The 27,159-nt window shown below is 50.5% G+C and overlaps 1 protein-coding gene across 1 annotated transcript; it reads right to left on the bottom strand.

Moving 5' to 3' along the window:
• Positions 1-713: 713 nt before the first annotated feature.
• On the bottom strand, positions 714-27,101 carry ING5 (inhibitor of growth family member 5). Its single transcript, XM_004427763.3, has 8 exons — positions 27,041-27,101; positions 24,091-24,162; positions 20,032-20,198; positions 18,643-18,754; positions 18,382-18,475; positions 6,547-6,682; positions 6,308-6,369; positions 714-4,316 (listed from the first exon to the last, which is right to left on the bottom strand). The coding sequence occupies exons 1-8, from the start codon at positions 27,075-27,077 to the stop codon at positions 4,274-4,276; spliced, it is 723 nt and encodes a 240-aa protein (XP_004427820.1). The 5' UTR covers positions 27,078-27,101; the 3' UTR covers positions 714-4,273.
• Between the last annotated feature and the right edge of the window lie 58 nt (positions 27,102-27,159).

The raw sequence follows: 27,159 nt of genomic DNA on the forward strand, positions 1-27,159 counted from the left end.
ACTCAGGCAGGGACAATAACCACAGAGGGGTTACTTATCACCTGATCGCCATAGGCCCTCACTCCAACTAGTACCAGTGGCATCTTAGACCTGTGGGAATTAGTATCCATGCCTTTTCCCAGGCAGTCACCAGAACAAATGGCTGCAGTTTCCCTTGGAGTGCCTGGAGGAAAATGGTGCGTGCAGTGGCAGCGTTACACGTCCTTCCTCCAGAATTTCGGCCTCCCCTTCCAGCAAGGACCCTGGGTCTCTGAGTTGGTTTTCATCTGGAAAATGGATGACAGGCTGTGTCTCTCCATCGTGGTGACCAAGTTGGGTTTCTGGACCCCCGACTGCTAACGCTCCTCAAGGAAATGTCCTAAGAACTATTTACTTCCCAAAGGGGTCTTGACAACCATGTGCATCTTGGAGGGCAAACCTTCTGTTCCAGAGAAAACACTTCATGCCTCTCTGAAGCAACCCACAGTGCTCGCATCTACACACGTCCTCCTTGTGAGCTTGGGGACCAACTTCTGATGCTACCACACAGCTGAGGCCCAGAGCTGGCCAGTGAGCAAGGCGAGGCCCAGGATCCTACCCAGGCTCGTCGCCGGCGAAACAACTCTCTCCGGTTCACGGCACGCCCCCTTCAAACTTCAACGCAGGAGAGACTTTTCCTCTCCGGACACAACAGTAAAGTTTTATCATTTCCCGAAATGATGCATTCTCAAACGTTTACTCCAAAAAATACTTTATTTATTAAACAATATATCCATAATCTATAACATGATCCAAAAATACAGATATACATCTTTACATTATTTAATAAAAAGATTTACAATATTATCTTTCCTTTACAAAGGGAACATAGATAATAATTCCTTGAAAATAAAATGTAACATTCATGTTAAAGCTGCATCATCTTTTTGGATGAAATGTGGTAAAGGTGAACACCACAGAATACCTATGTAGGAAGAAAGAAACCTCATGGAGCTCTCTCCTGAATGAGAACGTTTTTCTTAGACTTCCTTTTAAAATTCCTCTCAGCACAGGTAATGAAGAGCAATCACTGTTCAATAAAAATTGAGGAAAACCTTAAATCTTCAATGCCCATAAGTGTCCGAATCCCAGATGGGGCAGACCCTGGCTGTGGCCATACGGGGAAGCTGCTCTTTGGACAGTGTTATTGCTCAAGGCAGTCCCTGCCAAGGGCTGCAGGGACAGTCAGGAGGCCGAGTGTGGTGTGGCTGTGGGGACGGGCCTGACACAGAGCTGGCCGTCGTCCCCATGTATCCCAGCAAACCCTGCCACTCCCAGTGCACAGGCTGCAACTCGGGCGTCTGCTGCCCTGGGCAGGTTGGAAGCCGCCCGGTTCCCACGGCCCTGGCCAGTACCACCTTCATGTCCCACCTGCCTGGGGGCCCCAGCCTGCACAATGGGGACAGTCACATGAGCCTCGGCTCAGCAACTGCGTCCCAGCCGACAACTCCACCAGGGCAGCCCCAGATGCAGGGGGCTCCGCTTAATAAAGTTTCTATTAGCGCAGCATTTGTTCCCCCACAGGGAGACGAGAGGAGGTTTCTCAAATTGCTGACTGTGAACAAGCAAAGTGATTCTGCTTCTCCTCTGAACAAGGTACTTCTTCCCTTACGAGCAGACCCCACAGCCATGGAGGGCCCTCGCCCTTGGCTCAGATACAGCTGCGAGAGTGACCCGCTGGGCCCAGCCCAGACCCCCTCAACCCGAGGGATGGGGTTGGCTCCACAGCCGCCTCCAGGATCAGATCTGGCGCCTGGCAGGCAAGGACGGGCAGTCTGGCCTGAATCACCCCCGAGACAATGGCGGCCAGGCTTCGTGGAGCAATCCCTGGATGGTGCAAGCAGCGTGGGCTCCCGCCACCCCTGCAGGGCTGGAGCCAGGCCAGGTGGCAGGACATTCTTTCCCAACCAGCCACTCTTGAGTGTCTCTCCGACACACAGACAGTATGAGTGTCAAGAAAGGCATTCAGTCATGATCCAAACAATGCTCCAGGGAACCTTCCTGTCCTGCCCACGTTTTCTGCTTTCTCCACAGCTATAAGCATATTATTTGGGGGACATTATTGTAGCTGCAAAAGTAAACACTAGGAACAGATCAGCACAGAAATGTAAACAACGGTCAACACGTGGGGTGTGACAGTGACAAGCAGGGCAACATCATCGAACTTAAACAAAAGCTTAAGACGGAGAGTCAGTCATCTTTCCTGGGAAGTGACTGAGGCCTCAGGAAACCAGAGACAATCGAAACTTAACCCGCCATCAACCTCCACCCGCAACACCAGTGTCTTCCCGGATGACAGTAGGTGTGAAGGGTTCAGAGATGAAGTGCAAATATTAATTAGCTTCCACAGATTCATGGCTAACCTACTGTACTTACCTATCCTCCCCACAAAAACTGGTGAAAGAGCAAAGAAAAAAATGTTTCCACAATTTATTCCCCACAATCTTTAAACACCTCTGTCAACAAAAAGCTAAGTTACTAAATACAAACATGCCTCGTGTTCCAGCTGCAGCTGAGACCAATGGGTGTGTTCGTCGGCGCTCAGGCAGATGCCGCCCCGGACACTTCTTTTTGAGCAGCAGGAAGGATCGGTTCTGAAAAGGCTTGTCAGGCCTGGGGACCCACAGGGACGGCAGAGGCAGCTACTGACCCCTACCCTGACCCACCAGCCCGAGACTGGAAGGGTCAAGCATGCCGAACTGTCCCCACCCGCAGTCATTTGGGAGCAAGTCCTGCCCCTCAGCTCACTCTAGAAAGGACAGCAGTCCAGACACGGCCAGTGCAGGCTGAGACCTGCTGAGAACCACAGGCGTAGATGCCAGCCGGACCCCAACTGCCCTCGGACGTTCCGCTCTCATTCGCCAAATATTAACTTACGTATGGGCAGCGGCCCATCCGGAACACAGCTTCATGAGATCCTTTCGGCCTCATTTCCTCTCCTTGGTGACATATTAGAAGACAGGAGGACTGTTAATATCCAGTAAGCAAGGCCATCAGAAGGAGGCAGGGGTATCTGTCCAGATGACTCTCCTCATAAAGGAAATGGGTTTCTTCCTAAATCGGGAGTCTCACATCTTGATTCTATCTCGTGGATTTCTTTTTCTGGCACGAGGACAGAAACAGGTCTCCCTTCTTCCTTCAGGGATCCTCTGACTTCTCTAGACGCGTGCTGGAGGGTTTCAGAGGGTCCAAGGATGCTGTCAGAAGTCACACTTAATGCACCATCACACATGGATCTCAACACACCAAATGTATGCTATTTCCCCCAACTACTACCAAAAAGACAGTTCAAAATCGGTTTGGTGGACGCTGATTAAACAGAAAATACACTCTAGTTTCCTAGCTTCATTCCAGAACTGCTACGGTGGACAAGAAACTCACAAATCATATCACATAATCATAGTCCCTCAAACATGAGCTGCTGATCTATGTGTAACATGAACAGGTTTAAATGCCGCTCTTGGCAGACGGGAGTCACTTCATATACACACACACCCACTGTTCTTCATGCTATTACAATAATTTCATCTTCACAGTAAAAATGTCAGGAATTCCCAGAGAAATAGAACATCAGCCCGTCTGTCCCAACGTCTCTCATTGGTGCAGCCTGTTTGCTAATGAACAGCCATTTCCTCCAGAAGGTGAAACCCTTTCGGAGAGAACCGCGAGTCCAGACGGAAAGGCAACGCACGGCGAGGCAGAGACCTCCTGCTCCGGAAGGGCCCAGCCCTCCCCAGACAGGTCAATGGCTTCCAGGCAGAGCCGAGGTGTGGAGGACGCCGCCTCAGCCTCTACGTGCATGCACCTCGGTGTGGGACAGCTGTGCTTACAGTGCTGCTGGGGCTCTCGGGGTGCGGCCCCAGGAGACTAGGGACGACTACGCAAGGCTCGCACCTCTAGCTGCAAAGTGATGGCAGTGCACCTGGTGGGAACGTCCCCAGCACCCCCACACTCCGCACACACGCGCCCACGGAAGCCCCTCGGGCTACTCGGGGTGCTGGCCACGCTCAGTGCGGGGGTGCTGTACAAACAGTCACGAGAAGGAAGTCACTGGGGTGAGCCCCGTAAGATTGCTCCTCTGCAAGCAGGGCTCAGGTGGATTCTTGTCTGTCTTAGGAGATATCCAGAATTACAATGGGCCATTGAGTTATTAAAGATCATTAGAAACAAGGTAGTTTTAAAATGAAGATAAAATATTGCAACATGAATGAAGGAATATATTAACTTGCTCTTCTGGTTGGTGTTGGCCTCCTCCTCACTTCTTCTTCTTTCTTTCCTGGACACACCGTGGACAGAACCTGTGACGAGAAAGACAAACTGATCAGCCAATTGTGCGCGGGAGGCCCAGACCCCGCCTCCGCTGGTCTCCCAGGACAGCTGGACAACGGTGAGACAGTGCCAGAAGAGAGACCCACAAGTACAGAGAGCGCACAGCTCCCGTGGGGAGGGACCTCCTATGCAGGTCACTCTATCTGGCACGTCTGTTTTGAAGCTGACAGATACACATCAACGAGCAAAATTGTTTACACATGAGCATTCCTCCTGATCAGCTTATCAGTCTTCCCTGAGCGATAACAAGGTCACCAGAGATCAAAATGGAGACGACACTCAGGTCACGCTGGTGGACTGCAGGTGCTGATGGCCAAGTATGGGCAGAGGACGGCCTGGCAGCTTAACCAGGTGGGCACAGGGTCCCGGGCCCTGTCCTGCACAGTCAAGTGGGCCCTGGAATCTGCATGGTTAACAAGTGCTCCCTGATGACTCTGGGCAAGTTCTAGAGCCTCAGACACAGGGGACTGTTCTTGGTGACTCCTGGACCACGGCAGTTGCTAATGACACAAGGGGACATTCCACGCTGCTTTCCACCTTAGCCCTCCTGAGCTCCCCAGGCAGGAGGCAGCTGATTCGTGTGACTGAGCTCCCCAGGCCCCACGCCACCGTCCGCCAGCGTCCAGTCTGTGCCAGTGAGTGAGCACTGAGCATGTCCCTGCCCCCGCCCAAGCCCCAGAGAAGGCAACGCTCCCCCAGCGAACATGCTCACGTGGAGGCTCACAGGGCACAAACATGTCAGTCAAAGAGCTTAAATCTTCCTGAAAGGGGGGTCGGGGGGGAGCCTGTGCACTTTGTGTCTCTAGAACGACCACAGAGAAGCCAGGAGTTAGATGGCACGGGTGGACCTTCCCGGCTCTGTGCGTCCTGTCACTAGACTCTTCCACCTGGAAGTCCCGCAAACAACTCAAACCCACCACGCCCAAAGTCAAACTCCAATCAAATCTCCCTTCCTCACGCTCCGAAGCCGGCCCACATGTCCCCTCTGTCAGCACACGGGTCCCATCCCATCACAAGCCAAGCTTGCCCTGGGCATCAGCCTCCTCAGCCCAGCGGGCCACCCAGTTCTGCCAGCTCCGTCGTCATGTCCCCGTCACCCACACCACAGGGTGGTGCTGGGGCCCACTGCGTCACTTCTCAGACTCGCGGGTGCATCATAGTGCCGAGGGGGCCACCCGCCAGGACCGCACACGGTTCCGAGACATGTGAGTACCCCGCCTTCGCTGTCATCCACTGAAGACCCGGGATAACGCAGACTGTCCTCTGGGGTTTCTAATGTCCCTCTGTCCGCACACAAGTAACGTCACTAGAGGAAACTGGCTGCTACACACACACCAACGAGGAGGGCAATATCCAAGATCTCATCTGAGAACATGATGCCAGCCCTGAGACGTCCATATTTACTGCAGGTAAACAAAACCGGGTTTTTAGTTAAATGAAACCTTAGGAATAATATAAAAGCTGCTTCTGCCGAATGAATGCAAGGATCCAGAACAGAAAATGGAAGTCCTGCTACACATCATATCGAGTAGACGGAAACCCTCCAGCAAAGAGCAAGCTCTGGCCTGCAGCCAGGTCGCAATTTCTTTAATGCTATTCATCTTTGCTCAATGTTTCCCCAAGGGAAAGAACCCCTCATTTCTCATTTTTATGTAGGATTATCTCTACCTCACTCAAAAGAGTCAGAATGGCCGTTCTTTAGGAGAATGACAGAAAGGTATGTATTATGCAAACATAATAAAAGACTCGACCCCAGGTGAGGGGCAGCAGGTGTCCCTCTGCCAGCTGGGCCCCAGGACCAGGACCAGTGCCTTGACAGGGGGCCAGGTCCCCACAGGCACACCCAAAGTGTTCGCCCCAGGTCGCAGTGGGAAAGGTCCCACCAGGCGAGCCACATGGCCCAGTTCTGGAGGGAAGATAGCACACGCGATGCCCGTGGGCCGAGGGGACACGTACTGACCATTTTCCTTTGGGTTTTGTGGTCAGGTCCACACAGGCGAAGTGAAACCACTCGATTGGACACTGCAAGGAGAAGGGAAGAGGCGGCAGTCAGCACTCTGCATGCCTGGTGTGCCAGAGGAAGAAAACAGCCTCCACACCCCAGCCCGAGGGCGCGTGTCCCACAGGAGGATGCCACAGCGTCCGGGTTCCCCATCCCACATCCTGCGGCCACCCTGCCTTGGTAGCCCCGACACTCACATCCGGATTGTCACAGCCTATCATCTCCCCATAGGACACCTGGTGGCACAGGCAGTAGGTGGGCTCATTCGGGTCCACAGGCATGTCCAGCACGTCAGAGGGATGCACGGACAGGATGGTGTCAGTGAACTCAGACCTGCGAGGAAACAACAGCGGTGAGCAGCAAGTGGGTGGGGATATATTGCCCCCCATGGGGCCAGACAAGGACACCGTGGTGTGAAGGCGCCCGAGAGTGTGTGAAGGGAAAAGTGCTCACCCCACAGCATCGGAGTCCAGTCCCACTCTGGGGACATGCATCCATGCCCGTCTCAGTCCCTCCATCTGGACAGGACCTGCTGCCTGGGCTCCCCCCGACTGCCCCAGGTCGACCCTCCTCGGCCTCTTGGGGGCCCTCTCCCATCCAGCACACATCACTACCCACCAGCGGACAGTTGGCGACATCTGAGAACCCTGGCTGGACCCCATCCCACACGGGTCCAGGTGTCTGATGGGCCCTGCCTTCACCAGCTCTCCCAGTAACTGCACCTCCTCCCACAAGAATGGCCAGCACATCCCCATCACATCTTCACACAGCAGTTTCACCCCAAAACCCATGGCACCCACCAGCTCCCCTCACCCTTCCTCAAGCTCTAAATCTCAGGAGCCCGCCACACCCACTCAGCTGCCCACCGGTTAGCCAGGCCACCTCTGACCACATGCCACCCTCCCCAACCCACCCCAGTGAGGCAGGCCTGTCACCCCCACCTCTGCAGCTCCCCCTGGGCCTCCAACCAGCAGCCTGGCCAGAATCCCGCCCTGCCCACACCTCCCTCCAAATCAGCTCCCCACAGCCCTCAGCTGAGCGGGTGGGAGGGTGAGAATGAACCTTCACCTGTGTTACAGGGAAGGTAGGGGGAATTTACTCTTTTACGAGTTTCATTATTTTTCAAATAAATTTGCAATCTGCAGGCTAGCACAGACAGTATATTCCCATTAGTACAGAAGGAAAACATTCCCTGCCCTACCCCCAAATCAAGAATATACACGTGTATCACACACACTTTTGCGACATAAACACATCAAGGAACACGAAGAACGTGGCAAAAGGGACGCTCAGGAGCAGTGGCAGCCTGGAAAGTCAGACACACGGACGGGGACGGGGCGAGACGAGGAGTCTAATTCCCAGAGAGAATCTCCGCTGACCTTTTTCCTGAAGGTTTGTCTAGAAACATTCTGTGCCTTTGCGGTCACACATCAAGGCTCCACAGCACACCCGAGCCACTGCACTGTCCCCCCAACCTGTAAGTGCTGCCCCCCGACCCGGGCACTGCCCCCCGACCCGGGCGCTGGCCCCAGTGTGAGCCCTGCCCCCCGACATGAATGCTGCCCATGAGGGCTCCAGAGCCAGTCTGAGTCTTTCTCTTTGTAGGTAACCCACATTCTGTCTCTCAGAACAGACAGGATTTTCTCTTTGTGTCTGAAATCCGTGAGCGTCACACAGGTGTATCTGATCCATGTGCTTTCAACACTGCTTCAAGCGAGTCACAAGTAGTCCTTGAGGCTGGGACACTGTTTCCTTGGCTTTCCATGGAAACTCAGATTTCTCACCCGCCTTCCTGTCTCTGTCCTGCCGTCAGTGGGGGTCCCGCCCAGGTGGTCGCCCTGGATGACCCATGCAAAGCCTCTTAGGAATCACCCACAGACGAACCCACAACACTCTCTCTTGCAGTGCTCTCTGCTCTTCTGCACTGTCGTCATTCCAGCTGCTCTGTGCGTTCTGCCTGCGACGCTTGACCAACCTTTCACACCTTGAGCTACCACTTGACCTGCACCTGTCACCCCCCATTTAAGGGCACAGGCCCGATCCAGGTGGCAGCAGGAGAGGCTGGAGGGGTTGAGGGGACCACTCGGCAAGGATACCACCCAGCCAGCAGGGAGGCCCGAGGATCACTCCTGCATGACCCCCCTCTCCAGTCTCACTTGAGGGGCTAAGTGGGCGCTGCTCCTACTCCCAGAATGAAGCAGCCAGGAAGTCATGGGAAAGCCAAGCCCATCAGGGCCTTTCCCATTGCCAAGCCTGTCCCTTGGACAGGCCAGGGCGACCTCACTATTGGTGGTACTCGCCACCTTGCTCTGGCCCTATCAGGCACAAGCATCCGCCAAGCTAATTCCCCTGGACATGGTAAGTATCCCCCGCCAGGCAGTGCCAGGGAGCCCCCTCCCATACCTGAACCCCAAAATGTGCTTCTCAAGCACTTCAGGGAGCCCCCCAGCAGGGGCAGCTGCTCATCCAAGCTTTGGGACTCAGGGGGCTACAGGGGAAACTGCCCGTGCATCCAGACACAGGTCCTGCCTTGCCAGAAAGTACTGGCCAGGCAAGTCCCTGGGGCAGTGACAGTGCACCCGGGCAGCCGCGGCCAGCAGGACTCCACAGACAGGAAGGGATGACGTCTGTGAGGTCTGCGAACACACCACTCTAGGAAGGCCCTCCCTGTCCAGCCTGGGGTCCCCCAACAGGGAAGACAGAACCTGCAACAGACCAAGGCATTCTGAAAACTGCAGCAGCACTCAAAAGTGGGCTGTGAGGCCATGGTGCCGACGGGACAAAGGAGGCGTGTGAGAGCTCTAGACCACAATGAGGGGGCTCCCTGCAAAGGTCTCAGGGCCGCGTCCTCGGAGCCGTACCACCCTACATGCGCCCCTGGGCAGGCCAGGGTTTGAGTCCATTGGCCTTCTCTCAAGACGCTCACTCTGACCCCAGCACTGCTCTTACATCCCCCGGAGACGGCCTGCACCACACCCAAGGTTGGATGTCAGAGCCAGATTCCAGGGCAGGCCTCACACCCCTCACTTCAGCCGGTCTCTCTGGCCTGTCCTGATGCCTGTAAAATGGGACAGTGACAGCACCGCCGCTCAGGGTGGCCATGGAACAGAAACGGATTCACAGAGAAGAGCCAGGTCCAGCCCGACTCGCCGAGGAGCTCCACAAACATCACCACCCACGACGTCCCCTCCTCATCTGCAGTTGCTGCAGCCAGCCCAGCAGGAAGGCCGGGGAGTGGCAGCCAAGCCACTCGGCTCCTCGCCACTATTAGGCAGCGGTCAGCAGTGCACACAGCATCACGGCTCTGTCGGGGGAAAAGCTACACGCCCCAGCCATCTCAAGCGCGCACAGAAAGATGGCTGCAAGACGTAGGTCATGACTGCGGTCCCTGAGGCACAGCCAGGCGCATGCCCCTTCAGGGAGGCCCCAACCGCACCAGGGAACTGGAGTCTTGTTCCCTCTGAGGGGACCGTAGGTGAGGAGGAGACGGATGAGAATATCTGCTCTTCCCCAGAAAAGGCGAGGTGTGCCTTGGGGGTCTGAGCAGGAAGGAGCAGGAAGACATGGACGCTGCTACCACAAGTTAAAACACCAAACCCAACAAATTGCTAAAACCACATTTCAAAGACACACAGCCACTGATACTTCAGGACCCCACCGTCCACTTACTGAACCCAAGGGCTACGCAGAGGCTGCAGAGTGACAGAAAGGCAGAGCGAAGATCCCTGCCCTGTCCTTGGGGAAGGGGCCTGCCTCCCACACAGCCAGCACCCTCCTCCAGGACGCCACCAACTGTGGAAGCAGCGTGGGTGGGAGGCAAAAGAGGAAAGCTAAACAGCGCCCTAGCGCTGACTGGCCCCTGCAGGCAGTCTCTAGGGAAGGCAAAATAGACTCTCCAGGGACTAAACAGACAATAGACAAAACAGACTCAGCCCAGCAACGTAGTGGTTAAGTTCACACACTCTGCTTCAGCAGCCCAGGGGTTGCAGGCTCGGATTCTGGGCACAGACCTACACACCGCTCGTCAAGCCGTCCTGTGGTAGCATCCCACATACAAAATAGAGGCAGATGGGCCCAGATGTCAGCTCAGCAACAACCTTCCTCAGCAAAAAGAGGAGGATTAGCAATAGATGTTAGCTCAGGGCCAATCTTCCTCACAAAAAAAAAAAAAAAGAAAGAAAGAAAACAATCAGCAGGCAAGGGCTTTAAATAGTTACTATAAAGAAAATACGGGGCCGGCCCCGTGGCGTGGCGGTTAAGTGTGCGCGATCCACTGCTGGCAGCCTGGGTTCAGATCCCGGGTGCGCACCAATGCACCACTTGTCAGGCCATGCTGTGGCGGCGTCCCATATAAAGTGGAGGAAGATGGGCACGGATGTTAGCCCAGGGCCAGTCTTCCTCAGCAAAAAGAGGAGGATGTTAGCTCAAGGCCCACCTTCCTGAAAAAAAAAAAAAAAGAAAATATGAACAAGATGAATGTGGATGCAAATATGAAGACTTTTCAAATAGGAACTAAAAATTTTTTTAAGGAAGATCAGCCCTCAGTTAACATCTGCCAATCTTCCTCTTTTTTTTTTTTGCTGAGGAACACTGGCCCTGGGCTAACATCCATGCCCATCTTCTTGCACTTTATATGGGACGCCCGCCACAGCATGGCCTGACAAGTGGCGCGTCGGTGCGCGCCCGGGATCTGAGCCTGTGAACCCCAGGCCACTGCAGCAGAGCGCATGCACTTAACCGCTTGTGCCACCGGGCTGGCCCCAGAACTAAAATCTTTAAAAAAAATAAATAAAAGGATCAAATGAAAACAGTAAAATATGAAATTAACGTTTATGATCTCATTCATCTGTAACTAACAGAGCCTAACTGTTCACATGAGAGTCAGTAACAAACATATCCACCATAAGGCAGATGCTTTCGATCACCTCTGAAGCAGGTCTCATGGCCCAGTGGTAAATGTCCTGCCAGATTACAGAACTCTGGCTTAAACAAGAACACACACAAGACTACGCATTCCCAGTCAAAGGTCAGGCTGAAGTCCCACCGAGTGAACGAGGAGAAGCACTGTCTAAATGCTCCGTGAAGATGTGCTGTCAAGATTTTACATCTTGGGCCGGCCCCGTGGCTTGGCGGTTAAGTGCGCGCGCTCCGCTGCTGGCGGCCCGGGTTCGGATCCCGGGCGCGCACCGACGCGCCGCTTCTCCGGCCATGCTGAGGCTGCGTCCCACATACAGCAACTGGAAGGATGTGCAGCTATGACATACAACTATCTACTGGAGCTTTGGGGGAAAAATAAAGAAATAAAATTAAAAAAAAAAAAAAGATTTTACATCTTGTCAGCAAAATCCAGACTCTGGGAAACTCTCCAAGTCAAATGGTCTGGGTCCTTCAAAATGAAAATTGTAAAGAAAAGAAAAGGACGGAGAAAAACTTATATATTAAAGAGACTTAAAGGACTTACCTGAAAAAAAAAAAAGAAAAAGACTACCTCTGACCATGACATACTAACAGGTACTGAACCTGCCCTCCTATTGTGAACATCTAGAAAACTGGACAAAATATATGCAACAACTGTCCTCAGACACTGGACAAAAGGCAGCACAAGCCTGCCATCCTGAGAGAAGGCAAACAAACACGATGAGACCTGCAATCATCTCGGCTTTCTGCCTGGAGGCATTTTCCACACTCCAGTCTGTGGAGAAGAAAAACAAATAGAGCATGGGTGTCTAGAACCAAGGAGAAAAAAATCAAAGTTCAGGGAAAGCGAGGCTGCTGGAAATCTGCAAAGGAATACCCTTGATTTTTTAGCTAAAAACTAAGCAGTTTGTGCACAGGGTGAGAATCCACAAGGCCAGGCAGAGAAACCAGGGAGCTGTGAGCCGAACAATTCCCAAAGCTCACTGCAGGCCGGATGACACTCGAGCTCCAGCCAGCCAGAATGGAGAGGCCTTGCTAAACACCAAAGGCATTCAGAAGAGAACCCAAGAGGATCACACCTTAGCAGCAGGGCTGAACCAACCCTGGAGCCAAGGCTACCCTAACCCAGGGGTTGCCAAAATGCAGCCTACAGGTGGCTGCCTGTTTCTGTAAATAAAGTTTTATTGAAACACAGCCACATCATTCATCTATATATTTTCTGTGGATGCTTTCGATATAAAACAACAGAGTTAAGTGGTCATAATGGAGACAATATGGCCTGCGAGCCTAAAATATTTACAATCTAGCCCTTCAAGAAAAAGTTTTTTACAAAGGTTAAAAACAAACCTGCAAAGGATCAAGCTGATTCACGGGTGATTAAACTACTGACCAAAAATTTAAAAATAAAAAAATTCAGGGGCCAGCCTGGTGGCATAGTGGTTAAGTGCACATGCTGTACATTGGCAGCCCGGGGTTCACAGGTTCGGATCCCGGGCACGTACGAACGCACCGCTTTCAAGCCATGCTGTGGTGGCGTCCCATATAAAGTAGAGGAAGATGGGCACAGATGTTAGCCCAGGGCCAATCTTCCTCAGAAAAAAGAGGAGGATTGGCATCAGATGTTAGCTCAGGGCTGATCTTCCTCACACAAAACAATAAATAAATAAAAATAAAAATAAAATAAAAATAAAAAAATTCAACACCCATTAAATGAAGACAACAAAATCCAGATATTTAACAACATAACATTCACACTATTTAGCATCCAGTCAAAAATTACTAGACATGTGAAGAAGCAGGAAAATGTTATGTATAACCAGGAGAAAAATCAGTCAATAGAAAGACATGCCAAACTCATTGAGTTGTATACATTAATTATGTACAGCTTTTTGTATGTCAATCATACTTTAATAAAAAAGTTAAAAAAAAAAAAAAAAAAAGAAACCTGGAAATAACATACATAGAACCAGAAGAGAAGGTCTTTAAAAAAAAGCTATTATAAATACTCATTTGAAGATATAAATGAAAATATGAATGTAATCAAAGAAATGGAAGAAACAAACAGAATCTCTTGAAAGGAAAATCTCTCAAATCAAAGATTCACTAGACGAGATTAAGATTAAATAAAATACCAAGGAAGACAAGACTTGAAGATAACGTCATAGAAACTATCCAAACTGAAGCATAGAAAGAAAAATGCTGACAAAAAAATAAGCAGAGCCTCAGTAATCTGTGGGAAAATATCAAGCTAACTAACATACATGTAATTAGAGTCCCAAATTTGATGCAAACTATAAACCAACAGCTCCAAGAAACTCAATGAGCTCCAAGCAGAATAAACACAATATCACACCAGGACACATCATAATTAAGTTGTTAAAAATCAAGTGGCTACATGGAAATCACAGAAGCAGCAAAAATAAAGCCACTTACATACAGAACAAAGATAAGAATTATCACTAACTTCTCATCAGAATCAATGCAAGATGGAAGACAATGGGACATCTTCAGTGCTGAAAGAAAAACAAGTTAACCTAAAATTCTGTATCCAGTGAAAATATCCTTCAAAAATGGAGGTGAGGGGACCAGGCCAGTGGCATAGCAGTTAGGCTCATGCACTCCACTTCGGCAGCCCGGGGTTCGCCAGTTCAGACCCTGGGCACGGACCTATGCATCACTCATCAAGCCATGCTGAGGCAGCGTCCCACATAGAGCAACTAGAAGGATGTGCAACTATGACATACAACTATCTACTGGGGCTTTGGGGAGAAAAAAAGAATAAAAGGGGAAGATTGGCAGCAGATGTTAGCTGAGGGCCCATCTTTCTCAAAAAAAAAGTTTAAATGTTCAATGAAGAAAGACAACTATTGCCAAGCTTCCAGTATATGTCTTTCTCATATCAAAAAAAGAAAAAATGGAGGTGAAATAAAGACACTTTCAGAGAAACAAAAACAGAAAATTCATCACCATCAGCAGACCTGCACTGGAAAACATGTTAAAGGAAGTTCTTCAGGCAGAAGAGAAATGACACCAGGTGGAAATCTGCATCTATGTAAAGAAATGCAGGGCACTAGAAACGGTAAATATACAGAGTGACGACTTTTTCTCGGGGCCAGCCCAGTGGTGTAGCAGTTAGGTGTGCCCGCTCTGCTTCAGCGGCCTGGGGTTCACAGGTTCAGGTCCCAGGCGTGCACCAAAGCACTGCTTGTCAGGCCATGCTGTGGCGGCATCCCATATAAAGTGGAGGAAGATGGGCATGGATGTTAGCCCAGGGCCAATCTTCCTCACAAAAAAAAAAAAAAAAAAGAGGCAGATTGGCATCGGATGTTAGCTTAGGGCTAATCTTCCTCACAAAAAAGAAAAAAAAACGTTTTCTCATATTTTAAAATCTGTTTAAGATAATCAATGGTTTAGACCTAATATAATAATAACAATATATTGTGAGGCTTATATCATATGTAGAAGTGAAATTTTCAACCACTGCACAATGGATGGGAAGCAGGAAATGGAAGAAAATTCATATAGGTTCTTACATTAAACATGAAGCAGTACATTATTTGAAGTTCACTGTGGTAAGTCAATGAAACGGAGTACACACTAGAATAGTCCTCAAAATAGAATACTAAAAATATATGTGATTAATCCAAAGAAGAGACAGGACAAACAGACAACTAATAGCAAGATGGTAAATTTAAATCCAACCATATCACTAATTACGTTAAATCTGAATGGTCTAAAGATGGCAACAAAGAGGCAGACACTGTCAGACTAGATAAAAAAGCAATACTCAACTATTTTCTACCATTAAGAAACTCACTCTAGGGCTGGCCCCGTGGCTTAGGGGTTAAGTGCGCGCGCTCCGCTACTGGCGGCCCGGGTTCGGATCCCAGGCGCGCACCGACGCACCCCTTCTCCAGCCATGCTGAGGCCGCATCCCACATACAGCAACTAGAAGGATGTGCAACTATGACATACAAGTATCTACTGGGGCTTTGGGGAAGAAAAAAAAAAAAGGAGGAGGATTGGCATCAGATCTTAGCTCAGGGCTGGTCTTCCTCACCAAAAAAAAAAAAAAAAAGGAAAGAAAGAAGTTTCATAATGATCAAGGATTCGACTAAAAAAAAAAAAAACTAAACATGTATGAACCACCAAATAACAGAGCTTCAAAATACGTGAAGCAAAAACTGACAGAACAGAAAGGAGAAATAGACAAATCCCTAACTAGAGTTGGAGATTTCACACTCTTCTCTGGGTAATTTACAGAACAAGTAAACAGAGTATCAGTAAGGATCTAGAAGACCTGAACAGCATTATTAACCCAGCAATCTAACTGACATTGATAGAACACTCCACCCAACCATAGTACAATACTCATTCTTTTCAAGTGCATGTGGACCATCCATCAAAACAGACCATAGGCCCTAACACAAGTCTTAATCAATTTCAGAGGATTTCAATTATAGCACGTTCTCTGATCACAGTAGAACTAAATTAGAAATTGAAATCAGAAAGTTACCTGGAAAATCCCAAATTATTGTGCAGCTGAAAAACATACTTCTACACTATGGGGGTCAAAGAAAAGTCACGAAGGAAATTTTAAATATTTTGAATGGAATAAAAATACAAGATTTCAAAATTTGTGGGATGCAGCTAAAACAATAATCAGAAGAAAATTTATAGCTTTTGTGTGTGTGTGTGTGTGTGAGGAAGATTGGCCATAAGCTAACATCTGTGCCCATCTTCTTCTATTTTGTATATGGGATGCCGCCAGAGCTTGGCTTGATGAGCGGTGCATAGGTCCGTGCCCAGGATCTGAACCTGCAAACCCTGGGCCGCCAAAGCACAGAGCACAAACTTAACCACTAAGCCACCAGGCCAGCGCCCATATAGCTTTAAATACTTGTATTAAAAAAGAAGGGGGGGGCCGGCCCCGTGGCTTAGCGGTTAAGTGCACGCGCTCCGCTGCTGGCAGCCCGGGTTCGGATCCCGGGCGCGCACCGACCACCGCTTGTCGGGCCATGCTGAGGCTGCATCCCACATACAGCAACTAGAAGGATGTGCAACTACGATGTACAACTATCCACTGGGGCTTTGGGGAAAAAAATAAATAAATAAAATTATAAAAAAGAAGGGGGGGGCCAGCCCTGTGGCTTAGCGGTTAAGTGCTCACGCTCCGCTGCTGGCGGCCCGGGTTCGGATCCCGGGCACGCACTGACGCACTGCTTCTCCAGCCATGCTGAGGCCGCGTCCCACATACAGCAACTAGATGGATGTGCAGCTATGACATACAACTATCTACTGGGGCTTTGGGCGGGGGGGGGAATAAATAAATAAAATCTTTAAAAAAAAAATAAAGAAGGGGGGCATGAAAATCAATGATCTAAGCTACTTCCACCCTAAAGAGCTAGAAAAAGAAAAGCAAAGTAAACCCAAGTTTAGTAGTAGGAAAGAATAAAGATACGAGTGGAAAACAAGTGAAACAGAAAACAACAACAGAGAAAAAACAAAAATTAATGAACCCAAAGGCTACTTCTCTGGAAAGATCAAGACAAAATCAGGGAAGACACAGATGACCAATGTCAGGTCTGAAAGAGTGGTCATCAGCACAGATCCCACAACAGCAGGAGGATAATAGTGTAATGTTATGAACAACTTCACATCAATAAATCTGACAACTTACACGAAGCAACAAATTCCCTGAAAGATATAAATTACCAAAACCGACTCAAGAAGAAATAGAAAGGTTGAATAGTTCCGTAAGTAAAGAAACTGAATACAGCATCAAACTGTATACTTAAAATGAGAACATTTTATTGTATGTAAACTATTCCTTAATAAAGTTAATTTAAAAGGTTAAAAAAACCCAGTGAGACTAAGTTATAGTGTCCAGCAATGCACACAAGGCAGACAAAACTATGCAGAAAGAATAGAAATAAACACTACCTGAGTCTGGACCGTGTTCCTCTGGGGCAGAGGGAGGAGGTGATGATGTTGACGGCGCACGAGAAAGGGCTTCTGGCAGCAGTCAGTCACGGACTAGGCAATGGTTACAAGGACGTGCCTCTCACTGTAACTCATTAAACTACAAGTTTTGTACAGAGTTCTGCATCTGTGTATTGCTTTCCAATACCAAGGTGGTATTTGTGTTTTTTTAAAAGATAAAAGTTTAAACATCAGGTTTAAGAACCAAAACTTTTCCCTTTTATTTGTCAAAAACTAATTCATTTTTGTTTTTTTTTTTGTTTTTTTTTTTTTTTGGTGAAGAAGACCAGCCCTGAGCTAACATCTGCCACCAATTTCCCTCTTTTTGCTGAGGAAGACTGGCCCTGGGCTAACATCCGTGCCCATCTTCCTCTATTTTGTGTATCGGATGCCGCCACAGCATGGCTTGATGAGCTGTGTGCAGGTCCACACCCGAATCCAAACCTGCGACCTCTGGGCCGCTCAAGTGGAGCAGGCAAACTTAACCGCTGCACCACCAGCCGGCCATAACTATCACCACACCACTGAGCTCTCCCCATAACTGTCAGAATCATCTCCACAGAAGCCACTGTTTACCATTTTCTCCGTAGTCTAAATATCACTTCTATGAAGCAAGACTACAGTATCTCAGAGGATGGGGGAGCAGGTGGGAGAATGCTTTAAATGAAACATCTAGAAGCTCAGGTTAAATGACATGTATATGTAATAAATGTAGTCATAATTTAATAATGAACATACCAAAATGAATATAAAATGATAGACAGATATATATTCAGCTACTAAAGAGTGCCTTAGCTTCAAGTGTCAATCAACATTATCGTGTCCCTCGAGAGGCAGGACACACAACAGCTAAGAGAATGGGTTCTGGAGTCAGACCGAGCGGTGCAAACCCAGCTCTCCACACACTAGCTATAAACCTCGGGCAGGTTACTGCCCCTGGGAACCACCAACCATAACGGTGCTCACCTCAGGCTGCTGTGGGGACCGAGGACCTGACCCACGTAAAGCACAAAGAACTACAAGGACACCCGGCACGTGATAAGCACTTCCTCAGGGTTAGTTGTCATCGGGGCGTCTAGATCCTAAATAAACACTAATGGTGTTCTTTGGGGAAAAAGAAAAGAGGCTCTCACCCTCCTTTATGCTTCTTTTTCTTTGGAGTGTCTTCCTCTGAGGTTCTCCTGCCGCGACCCCGGGAGCCTCTTTTCTCTTTTTGACCTCGACCTTCTGAAAAACAATAAAGACCCCAGTTATTTTCCCAGAATTCACTAAAGCAGGACAAGGTTTACCCCAATGTGATATTTACCATAATGTTCCTGATACACTTATCAAACAAAATTCTTCAAAACTCCATAGTTAACAGTAACAAAATAAAGAAAAATTAACAAACTTGCTTTTTAACCCACGTCCTCCAGAGCTTTCAAAGTCGCTGCCCTCCATCTTGTCCTTCAGATCCGCTTCAAAGCGTGCGAGGTCTGCATCAAGCCTTCGAATGTGTTTATCCACCTGAAAGGAAGGATGCTCACAGGTCTCATTTAAAAATGAAAGCACACCACCTCAGGAATCACAAATGCACCAGCAGTCAACCAGGAAGCACTTTCTTGCCCTTTAATTGAGTCTTCAATCAATAAAGCTCTGCTAAAACAGGGCCCACTATTTCAAAGTTTATACAAGGATCTTTTTTCTCCTACATATTTTGACACCTCAACAGAATAAATCCTACACAGGAAAAACCAGGAAGGCAGGCAATAGTGAAAAAGAGTCGTAAAATGCAACAGAATAAGAGGTGAGGGTATTCGATACCAAATCCTAATTTAAAAATCTGAAGAATATATAGGTTTTCAAACAGAATAACCGAAAAAATAAAAATAAAACAGAAAATAACTCTAACGCTTCAGATGTAAGAAAGAGAAGGCAGAACAGTCAAGGCAACCGGAGGAGGTAATGCCGTACTGCCCCGACAAAGGAGGCGCTCCTATGGAGAAACCACACGGACTTCACAAGGAACTAACACAACACATCCCTCTATCCAGCTGCCTCGTGACAATCGACCAACACCGTCCGTCACAGTCCACAAGGGAGGAGCAGTACCCTTCTGTGTCTGGAAACGGACTACAATCTTAAACTTCCTTATGCATCAGAGAGAAACTCTAACTGCTAATGACAACTGACCAAACCTAACCATTTAGAAAACAGGCTGCTTACCCTGAAGGCACAGCACTTTGGGGCATCAAAACCCCAAATATGAGCATTAAGTTCTCCTTCTAGAGTATTTTTCGAATACAACGTTCAGGTTTTTAATAAATTATTGTTTGTTTTACTGGGGGAGGCGGGGGAGGGAGTTAGCCGGTGACGGCCTACAAAGACAGCAGTGCTTCACTGCACGACCTCATGGGAGCTGCAGGACAATGGCTTTGTGCCATCGCGGGAGACCCCAGTGAAGCTTACTTGAGAGGAAACTGCACAGGACAAAATTCTAGCACTTTACATAAAGCTGACAAAAACAAGCATTAAAAAATATACACAAAAACGAACGGTTTCCCCAACCACACAAACAAGCAGAAAGGGCTCCAGGTGAAGGACACTCCTGACTCGCACTCTCTCTAGAAGCGCCACCCTATCAAAGCCCGCCCTTCATCTCGGATGCACCATTTCTGAGCAGCTTTTCCGTTAAGTGAAAGGGAGAAGCGAGTGTCCTCTGGGAGTGGCCTGAGGCCCAGCCTCCCCCACAACCCCCCAACCCCCATCCCAGGCCTTCCTCACGCCCACCTCCACCTCCTCACCATCTCATAGGTCTGCATGGCCAGCTGCACCTTGTCATCGCTGTACTCCTTGCACTTGCTATAGGCGCTCTGGATCTTCTGCAGGTGCTCCACACGCTGGTCTGGAGAAAGAGTCTTCACCGTGGAGATATACTCAGCAGCCAGGATGTCGATCTCTGCTTTCTTATCTGATAGAGAAGTGGTTGAAAAGCTAGTCCTTGCATGAGATTGCACTACATGCTCATCAGACTCGCAACAAATAAAGCCTGACAATACCAAGTTCTAGCAAAGAAGTGCCTGACACAAACTCTGAAGCACTGCTGTGGAAGCAGAGCAGGCACAGCCTTCCGCAGACTTGGAGGTGTGCATCCATGGAGGTGTGCATCCATGGAGGTGTGCATCGTGGAGGTGTGCATCCATGGAGGTGTGCATCGTGGACGTGTGCATTCATGGAGGTGTGCATTGTGGAAGTGTGCATCGTGGAGGTGTGCATCACAGACGTGTGCATCCATGGAGGTGTGCATCGTGGACGTGTGCATTCATGGAGGTGTGCATCGTGGACATGTGCATTCACGGAGGTGTGCATCATGGACGTGTGCATTCATGGAGGTGTGCATCGTGGAAGTGTGCATCATGGAGGTGTGCATCGTGGATGTGTGCATTCACGGAGGTGTGCATCGTGGACGTGTGCATTCATGGAGGTGTGCATCATGGACGTGTGCATCGTGGAGGTATGCATCATGGAGGTGTGCATCCATGGACGTGTGCATTCATGGAGGTGTGCATCGTGGAGGCGTGCATCCATGGAGGTGTGCATCGTGGAAGTGTGCATCATGGAGGTGTGCATCGTGGACATGTGCATCCGTGGAGGTGTGCATCGCGGAAGTGTGCATCCGTGGACGTGTGCATTCATGGAGGTGTGCATCATGGACGTGTGCATTCATGGAGGTGTGCATCATGGACGTGTGCATTCATGGAGGTGTGCATCATGGATGTGTGCATTCATGGAGGTGTGCATCCATGGAGGTGTGCATCATGGACATGTGCATCATGGAAGTGTGCATCACGGAGGTGTGCATCATGGACATGTGCATCATGGAGGTGTGCATCATGGACGTGTGCATCGTGGAGGTGTGCATCCATGGAGGTGTGCATCACAGAGGTATGCATACATGGACATGTGCATCACAGAGGTGTGCATCCGTGGAGGTATGCATCGTGGAGGTGTGCATTCATGGCGGTGTGCATCGTGCAGGTGTGCATCCATGGAGGTGTGCATCGTGGACATATGTATCATAGAGGTGTGCATCGTGGACGTGTGCATAAATGGAGTTGTGCATCTATGGACATCTGCATCGTGCACATGTGCATCCACAGAGGTATACATCGTGGAGGTGTGCATCCACAGAGGTGTGCATCGTGGAGGTGTGCATCCATGGAGGTGTGCATCATAGAGGTGTGCATCGTGGAGGTGTGCATCCATGGAGGTGTGCATCCACAGAAGTGTGCATCGTGGATGTGTGCATCGTAGAGGTGTGTATCCGTGGAGGTGTGCATCGGGGAGGTGTGCATCATGGAGGTGTGCATCCATAGACGTGTGCATCATGGAGGTCTACATCACGGACATGTGCATCGTGGAGGTGTGCATCATGGAGGTGTGCAGCCATGGAGGTACGCATCATAAAGGTGTGCATGATGGAGGGTTGCATCCATGGAGGTGTGCATCATGGAGATGTATATCCATGCAGGTGTGATTCGCACAAGTGTGCATTGTGGAAGTGTGCATCCATGGACATGTGCATCGCAGAGGTGTGCATCGCAGAGGTGTGCATCCATGGACATGTGCATCATGGAAGTGTGCGTCATGGACATGTGCATGGACATGTGCATCCATGGAGGTGTACATCATGGAGATGTGCATCCATGCAGGTGTGAATCATGGAAGTGTGCATCATGGATGTGTGTGTCCAGGGACGTGTGCATTGTGGAGGTATGCACATGGAGGTGTGTATCATGGAGGTGTGCATCACAGAGATGTGCATCTATGGAGGTGTGCATCCATGGACGTGTGCATCCACGGAGGTGTGTATCACAGAGGCGTGCATCCAAGGAGGTGTGCATTGTGGACATGTGCATCCTTGGAGGTGTGCATCATGGAGGTATGCATTCACAGAGGTGTGCATCCACCCAGATGTGCAGACATTACAACCAGGGCAATGTCCCCAAGAGAGTCCCAGAACAGGACTGCTGTGCCAGCCAGTACTCATTGTGCCCTCTTTGACTCTCAAGAGTCCCTGTCTGAATAATAAAGTATGTGCCCACCTTACCTATGACCTAGCATACTACTACTAGGTACATCTTCTAAAGATTTAGACGTCAGGATACACATGGGAAAACCTTCCTAAGTGCAGAAAACAGGAAACAACCCAAACGTCCAATCTACAATAAAACAGATAAATAAGCTGTGGTCCATTCATACAACAGAATGCTACCCATTAACAAAAGGAACCAACTGCTGCCACACGTGACAACACGGAGTATCCCACAACAGGTGACACTGAGTGAGACAGAAGACACAAAGGAAAACATAGTGTATGACTCCACTGATATGAAAGGCGGAAACAGACACAACTCTTCACTCTCTGGTTTAGAGAGGTGAGGAAACCACTGCTGCAGGTGCAATCTCAGGGGGTAGCCTCTCGGGGAGTGGTGTCCACTCAGGAGGGTCACACAGAGCCCCCAGGCACCAGAGGCTCCATTTCTCCATCTGGGGAGAGGTTTACCAGGTGATATTTGTTAAGCAATCTGTAAATGTTTATGCTTATTTCTAAATGTAAATGCTGTATTTCACAATAAAAGAAGTCTCTGCACCCTCTAGTCAGGACGGTACACCTTAGTGAAAAACCACAGCTATTCCAATCTTGCAAAACGTGTGGCCGGCACAATGAATGAAGTCACCCACACCCAAGCACATCATCATGGACTGTAAAACCTCGGGGATAAAGAGGACAGGCCAAAGCTTTTAAGCAGCAAAGGAAAAAATGACACACAAATAAAGGGCGAGGAATCCACAACGCATCAGATTTCTCAACAGCAACACGGGAGCTAAGAGACAACACAGCAACGCCTCTCACATTCTGAGGAACAATGCTGGTCAGTCTGGAATTCTATACCCAGCCAAACTACTAATCGACTAGGAGGCTGGAACAAACACATTTTCAGAAATGCAACATTATAAGAAGTTTACCTTCTCGTGCACTCTTTTTCAGAACGCTACCAGAGAAAAGGCTCCTCCGAAACAAGCACGCAAATTAAGAAAGAGGATGTTTACAAGGCAGGAAACAGGGTCCCGCACCGAAGAGGAGCAGAAGCAGAGCCCAGGAGAACCCAGGGCAACATCTGCACAGTAGTCCTAGAAACAATCGGCCCAGACCAGAACCGCAGAACAGAGGGCTCCAGGAGAGCCATCTCCATGGGAGCAAACACAGAACCAGCAGAGAACCTGGTGCAGCTGACACAAAACTCCAAGAAAACCACAGTGATCCAGAAAAGGTCATGAAGCACAGCATGTGGAGCGGCTCAGTTGTAAACTACCTACACAGCAGTCCCATGGAAACACCATCACCGGTCCACCACAGATTCAAATTCTAATCCACTACACCAGGAGACGGGGGAGGGAGATGGGTATGCAGGAGCTGGGTGGGGTGCAAGTGGAGAAGGAACTCTTCATTTTCCATAACAACTATGTAGATAAAGTCTAAAACTAAAGAAAAATAAAATAAGAAATAGCAGCAAAAACATACATTTAGAAATAGGGAGTTAAACTTCAAGAGATCAGAAAGCGCTATCTATTTAAATTATGCACACGTAGTTTGGAAATAGAAAATCTTTTAAAGGAAAGAAAAGGTAATGAACATTTTGACTGCAAAGAGGGGATGATGCTTATAAAGATGTGACGTGAAGATGTGTAAGAATCCAAGGAACTAAGTTTGATCTTAAAGTATCAACTGTCTCTCTAAGGCACCACCCAACGCCTAAAGCCAAGGCCAGGCCCCACTGCACCAGCTCCCCTGAACCCACCTTCTGTCCTCTGGTCCAGCTCTCGCATCAGCTGGAAGTTCCTCTGAAGTTCACAGGGAAGGTTCTCGATACCTGAAACACGGAGACATGTACTTCTCAGTAGTAGGACAAAATCTGCCTCCCAGGCTTTTTACCTAAAGTCTACAAATAAGAAGCCTGCTTTGTCTTCTGTTTCTGTTAGAGTTTGGAGAAGAGAAGGACTAATGTATCTTTTCTCAGGGACAGGTACCAAACACTGAGAAGAGGGTGACACACTTCAGAAGTGGTCAGAAGCTCAAGAAGTTAGAGGCAGGGGCCAGCCCTATGGCATAACGGTTAAGTGTGCACGCTCTGCTGCTGGCGGCCCGGGTTCGGATCCCGGGAGTGCACCAATGCACTGCTTATCAGGCCATGCTGTGGCGGCGTCCCATATAAAGTGGAGGAAGATGGGCACAGACGTTAGCCCAGGGCCAGTTTCCTCAGCAAAAAGAGGAGGATTGGCACGGATGTTAGCTCACGGCTGACCTTCCTCACATAAAAAAAAAAAAAAAAGTTAGAGGCAAACTTAGAAAGGAGCTGTGAGCAGAGGCAGAGGTAGGGAAGATGGCCCAGGTGACTCCTCCACCCCAGACCCCAAGGCATCCCCCTCTGCAGATACCCCGCCACACTGAGCAAGTTCAAACCCTGGGGTCCTCCTTGATCTGCCCTCCACTTGACTCTGATATCCAGTGCATCAGGCAGTGCAGACCAGCGCGGTCTGGCAGAACTTTATGCAAGGATGGAAATGCTCTCTCTCTGAGCTGCCCGATACAGCGGGCACTGGCTACATGAGGCTACTAAGCACCAAAACGGGGCTAGGACGACTGAGGGACTAAACTTTCAATTTTACTCAAGTTTAACTAATATGCAGTTGAAGAGACTATGCCTGACAGCACAGGTCAACCCCATGCTGCTTTCCCGTCTGCGCTGCCATCCCTCTAGTCCAGGCCAACCTCTCCACCCGCCTGTACTGCCGTGACAAGCCATGCCCCCGACTGGGCTCCAGCGTTCAGTCCTGGGCCCCCTCCGCTCTCCCCAGCTGCCAGTGATCATTTTAAGAGCTAATCTAACCTTACAAAGCTGCCGCTTAAAGCCCCAGTGCTTCCCAGATCACCCAGACAGTGGCACAAACTCCCTCCAAAGCCTCCAGGCTCCCCAGGCCCTCCCTGCTCTGTCCCACCCAGGGCTCTGCAGGACAGTGCCATCCCTCTCACGACCTGCTGGTCTTCACGGCCCTTAACTTTCTGCAAACTTTTAAAGATTTTAAAGATTTTATTTATTATTTTTCCCCCCAAAGCCCCAGTAGATAGTTGTGTGTCATAGCTGCACATCCTTCTAGTTGCTGTATGTGGGACGCGGCCTCAGCATGGCCCGAGAAGCAGCGCGTCGGTGCGAGCCCGGGATCCAAACCCGGGTCGCCAGCAGTGGAGCGCGCTCACTTAACCACTAAGCCACGGGGCCGGCCCTCTGCAAACTTTTAAAAACTCCATCTGCCCCATCTGATAGTAAGTTCCAGGAAAATGGGGATCGTGTTTGCTTTCCTGGCACAGAGCAGGTGCTCAAGGAGGGAGCAGGTGCCTCCATTCCCGAGCCTTTATACAGGTGGTCCGAGCACAACAAAACTCACGTTCCTCAAACCCTCCTTATGGAGTGCACCAGGCAGGTACTGGGACAGAGAAGGGCAAGCCACAATGCTCCCCAGCAGACACGTGGGTGCAGGCCTCTCTGGTGACAACGGTGTGGAAGAGCCTCTCCTCCACGGAGAGCAGAACAAATGGCCAGGTCTGGGCAACCCCTTTGGGGAGGGCTGGATTCCCCACTGTCTCCAGCAGAGCGGGGCTCATGCCCTGGTCTCGGCAGCCTCAGGCGGGGGTCCCGGGCAGCCAGGCCTGAGTGGCTGTGAATACACCCAATGCAGCACAGCGCTCCAGAGCCACCCAACCCAACCCCCACCCAAGGGCACCCCCAGCGGGAGAGACCCGCAGGGTTCAAACGCAGGCTCCCCACTCCAGGGCCTGCGGGCTGCATTTCCCTCTCTGTAGAAATTCGGGAAAGAACCATCTGTTCAGGAGTTATCAGGAGGGTCCAACCTGTGCTCCCTGTAGACAAAGACGGAAGGACGCCTGCAGCGAGAGCTTCAAGGACGTGGGCCCTGAACCTTAACCAGCCTTGTAGGTACCCAGAGAGACAGGCACCCTGGGAGACCCTCCGCCAGCACCGCCTCCCCATCTTGCAGACACACAAACTGAGCCTCGCTCCAAGGAAGCCACTCCCAGGTCACAGTACGAGCAGGCACACAACTCTGGAGCGCCAGAGCCGGACCCAGAGTCCATGGGGGTTGGGACTAGACCACCGCGCGGCCCAGTTGGGTGGGGGCGGAGCCTAGCCGGAGAGGGCGGGGCCTAGCGAGGGAGGGCAGGGGCGAGGCCGAGGCCTGGGCCTACGGTAGGGAGGGCGGAGTCGACGAGGAGCGTGGGCCAGCCAGGAGGGGCGGGGGCCTAGCCCATGATGGGGCGGGACCTGACCGGGACGCTAGCCAATGATGGGGCGGGGCATGGAGAGGCGGGGCCGGCAGGGAGGGGTCGAGCCCACTCTCGGAGGGGAGGGGCGGGGCTGGCAGGGCTGGGGGCAGGGGCTTACCCGGGGGGCGGGGCCTGGTCACACCGACCCCGCCCCGCCCCGCCGGCCCCGCCCCGCCGTGACGCACCTGGAATTGGCGGGGCCGTGACGACGGGCCCCCGCGCCGCGCCCCCCACGCGCACCACCCTCGCGGCCCCGCCCCGCGCGCGCGTCCCCGCCGCCCCCGCCGCCGTCGACCGCCCCGCCGCCCCCACGAGCCCCACGGTCCCCGCGCTTGGTCTGGCACGCAGGGGTGTGCGGCGGGGAGGGCCGCGCGCGGGCGGCGGGCCCGGGGCGCGCGGGAGGCGCTTACTGTCCAGGTAGTGCTCCAAGTACATGGCGGTCGCCATCTTCGTCCGCGGCCGCGCTCTGGGTCTGCGCGGGCGGGCGGTGCCGCGAGGGGTGGAGGGCGGGGCCGGCATGCTCACTATT

This window comes from Ceratotherium simum, chromosome 37 (assembly GCF_057802395.1).
Source record: "Ceratotherium simum simum isolate JZ-2026a chromosome 37, ASM5780239v1, whole genome shotgun sequence".
Taxonomy (NCBI): Eukaryota; Metazoa; Chordata; class Mammalia; order Perissodactyla; family Rhinocerotidae; genus Ceratotherium; species Ceratotherium simum.

Excerpts from the sequence above, each read along its gene's own strand:
- ING5 (XM_004427763.3), bottom strand. The coding sequence starts at position 27,077 with ATGGCGACCGCCATGTACTTGGAGCACTACCTGGACA. Across the intron at positions 20,199-24,090 it reads GCTGGACCAGAGGACAGAAG|ATAAGAAAGCAGAGATCGAC; the intron begins GTGGGTTCAGGG and ends CTTCTCTATCAG. Across the intron at positions 6,370-6,546 it reads TAGGCTGTGACAATCCGGAT|TGTCCAATCGAGTGGTTTCA; the intron begins GTGAGTGTCGGG and ends TTCTCCTTGCAG.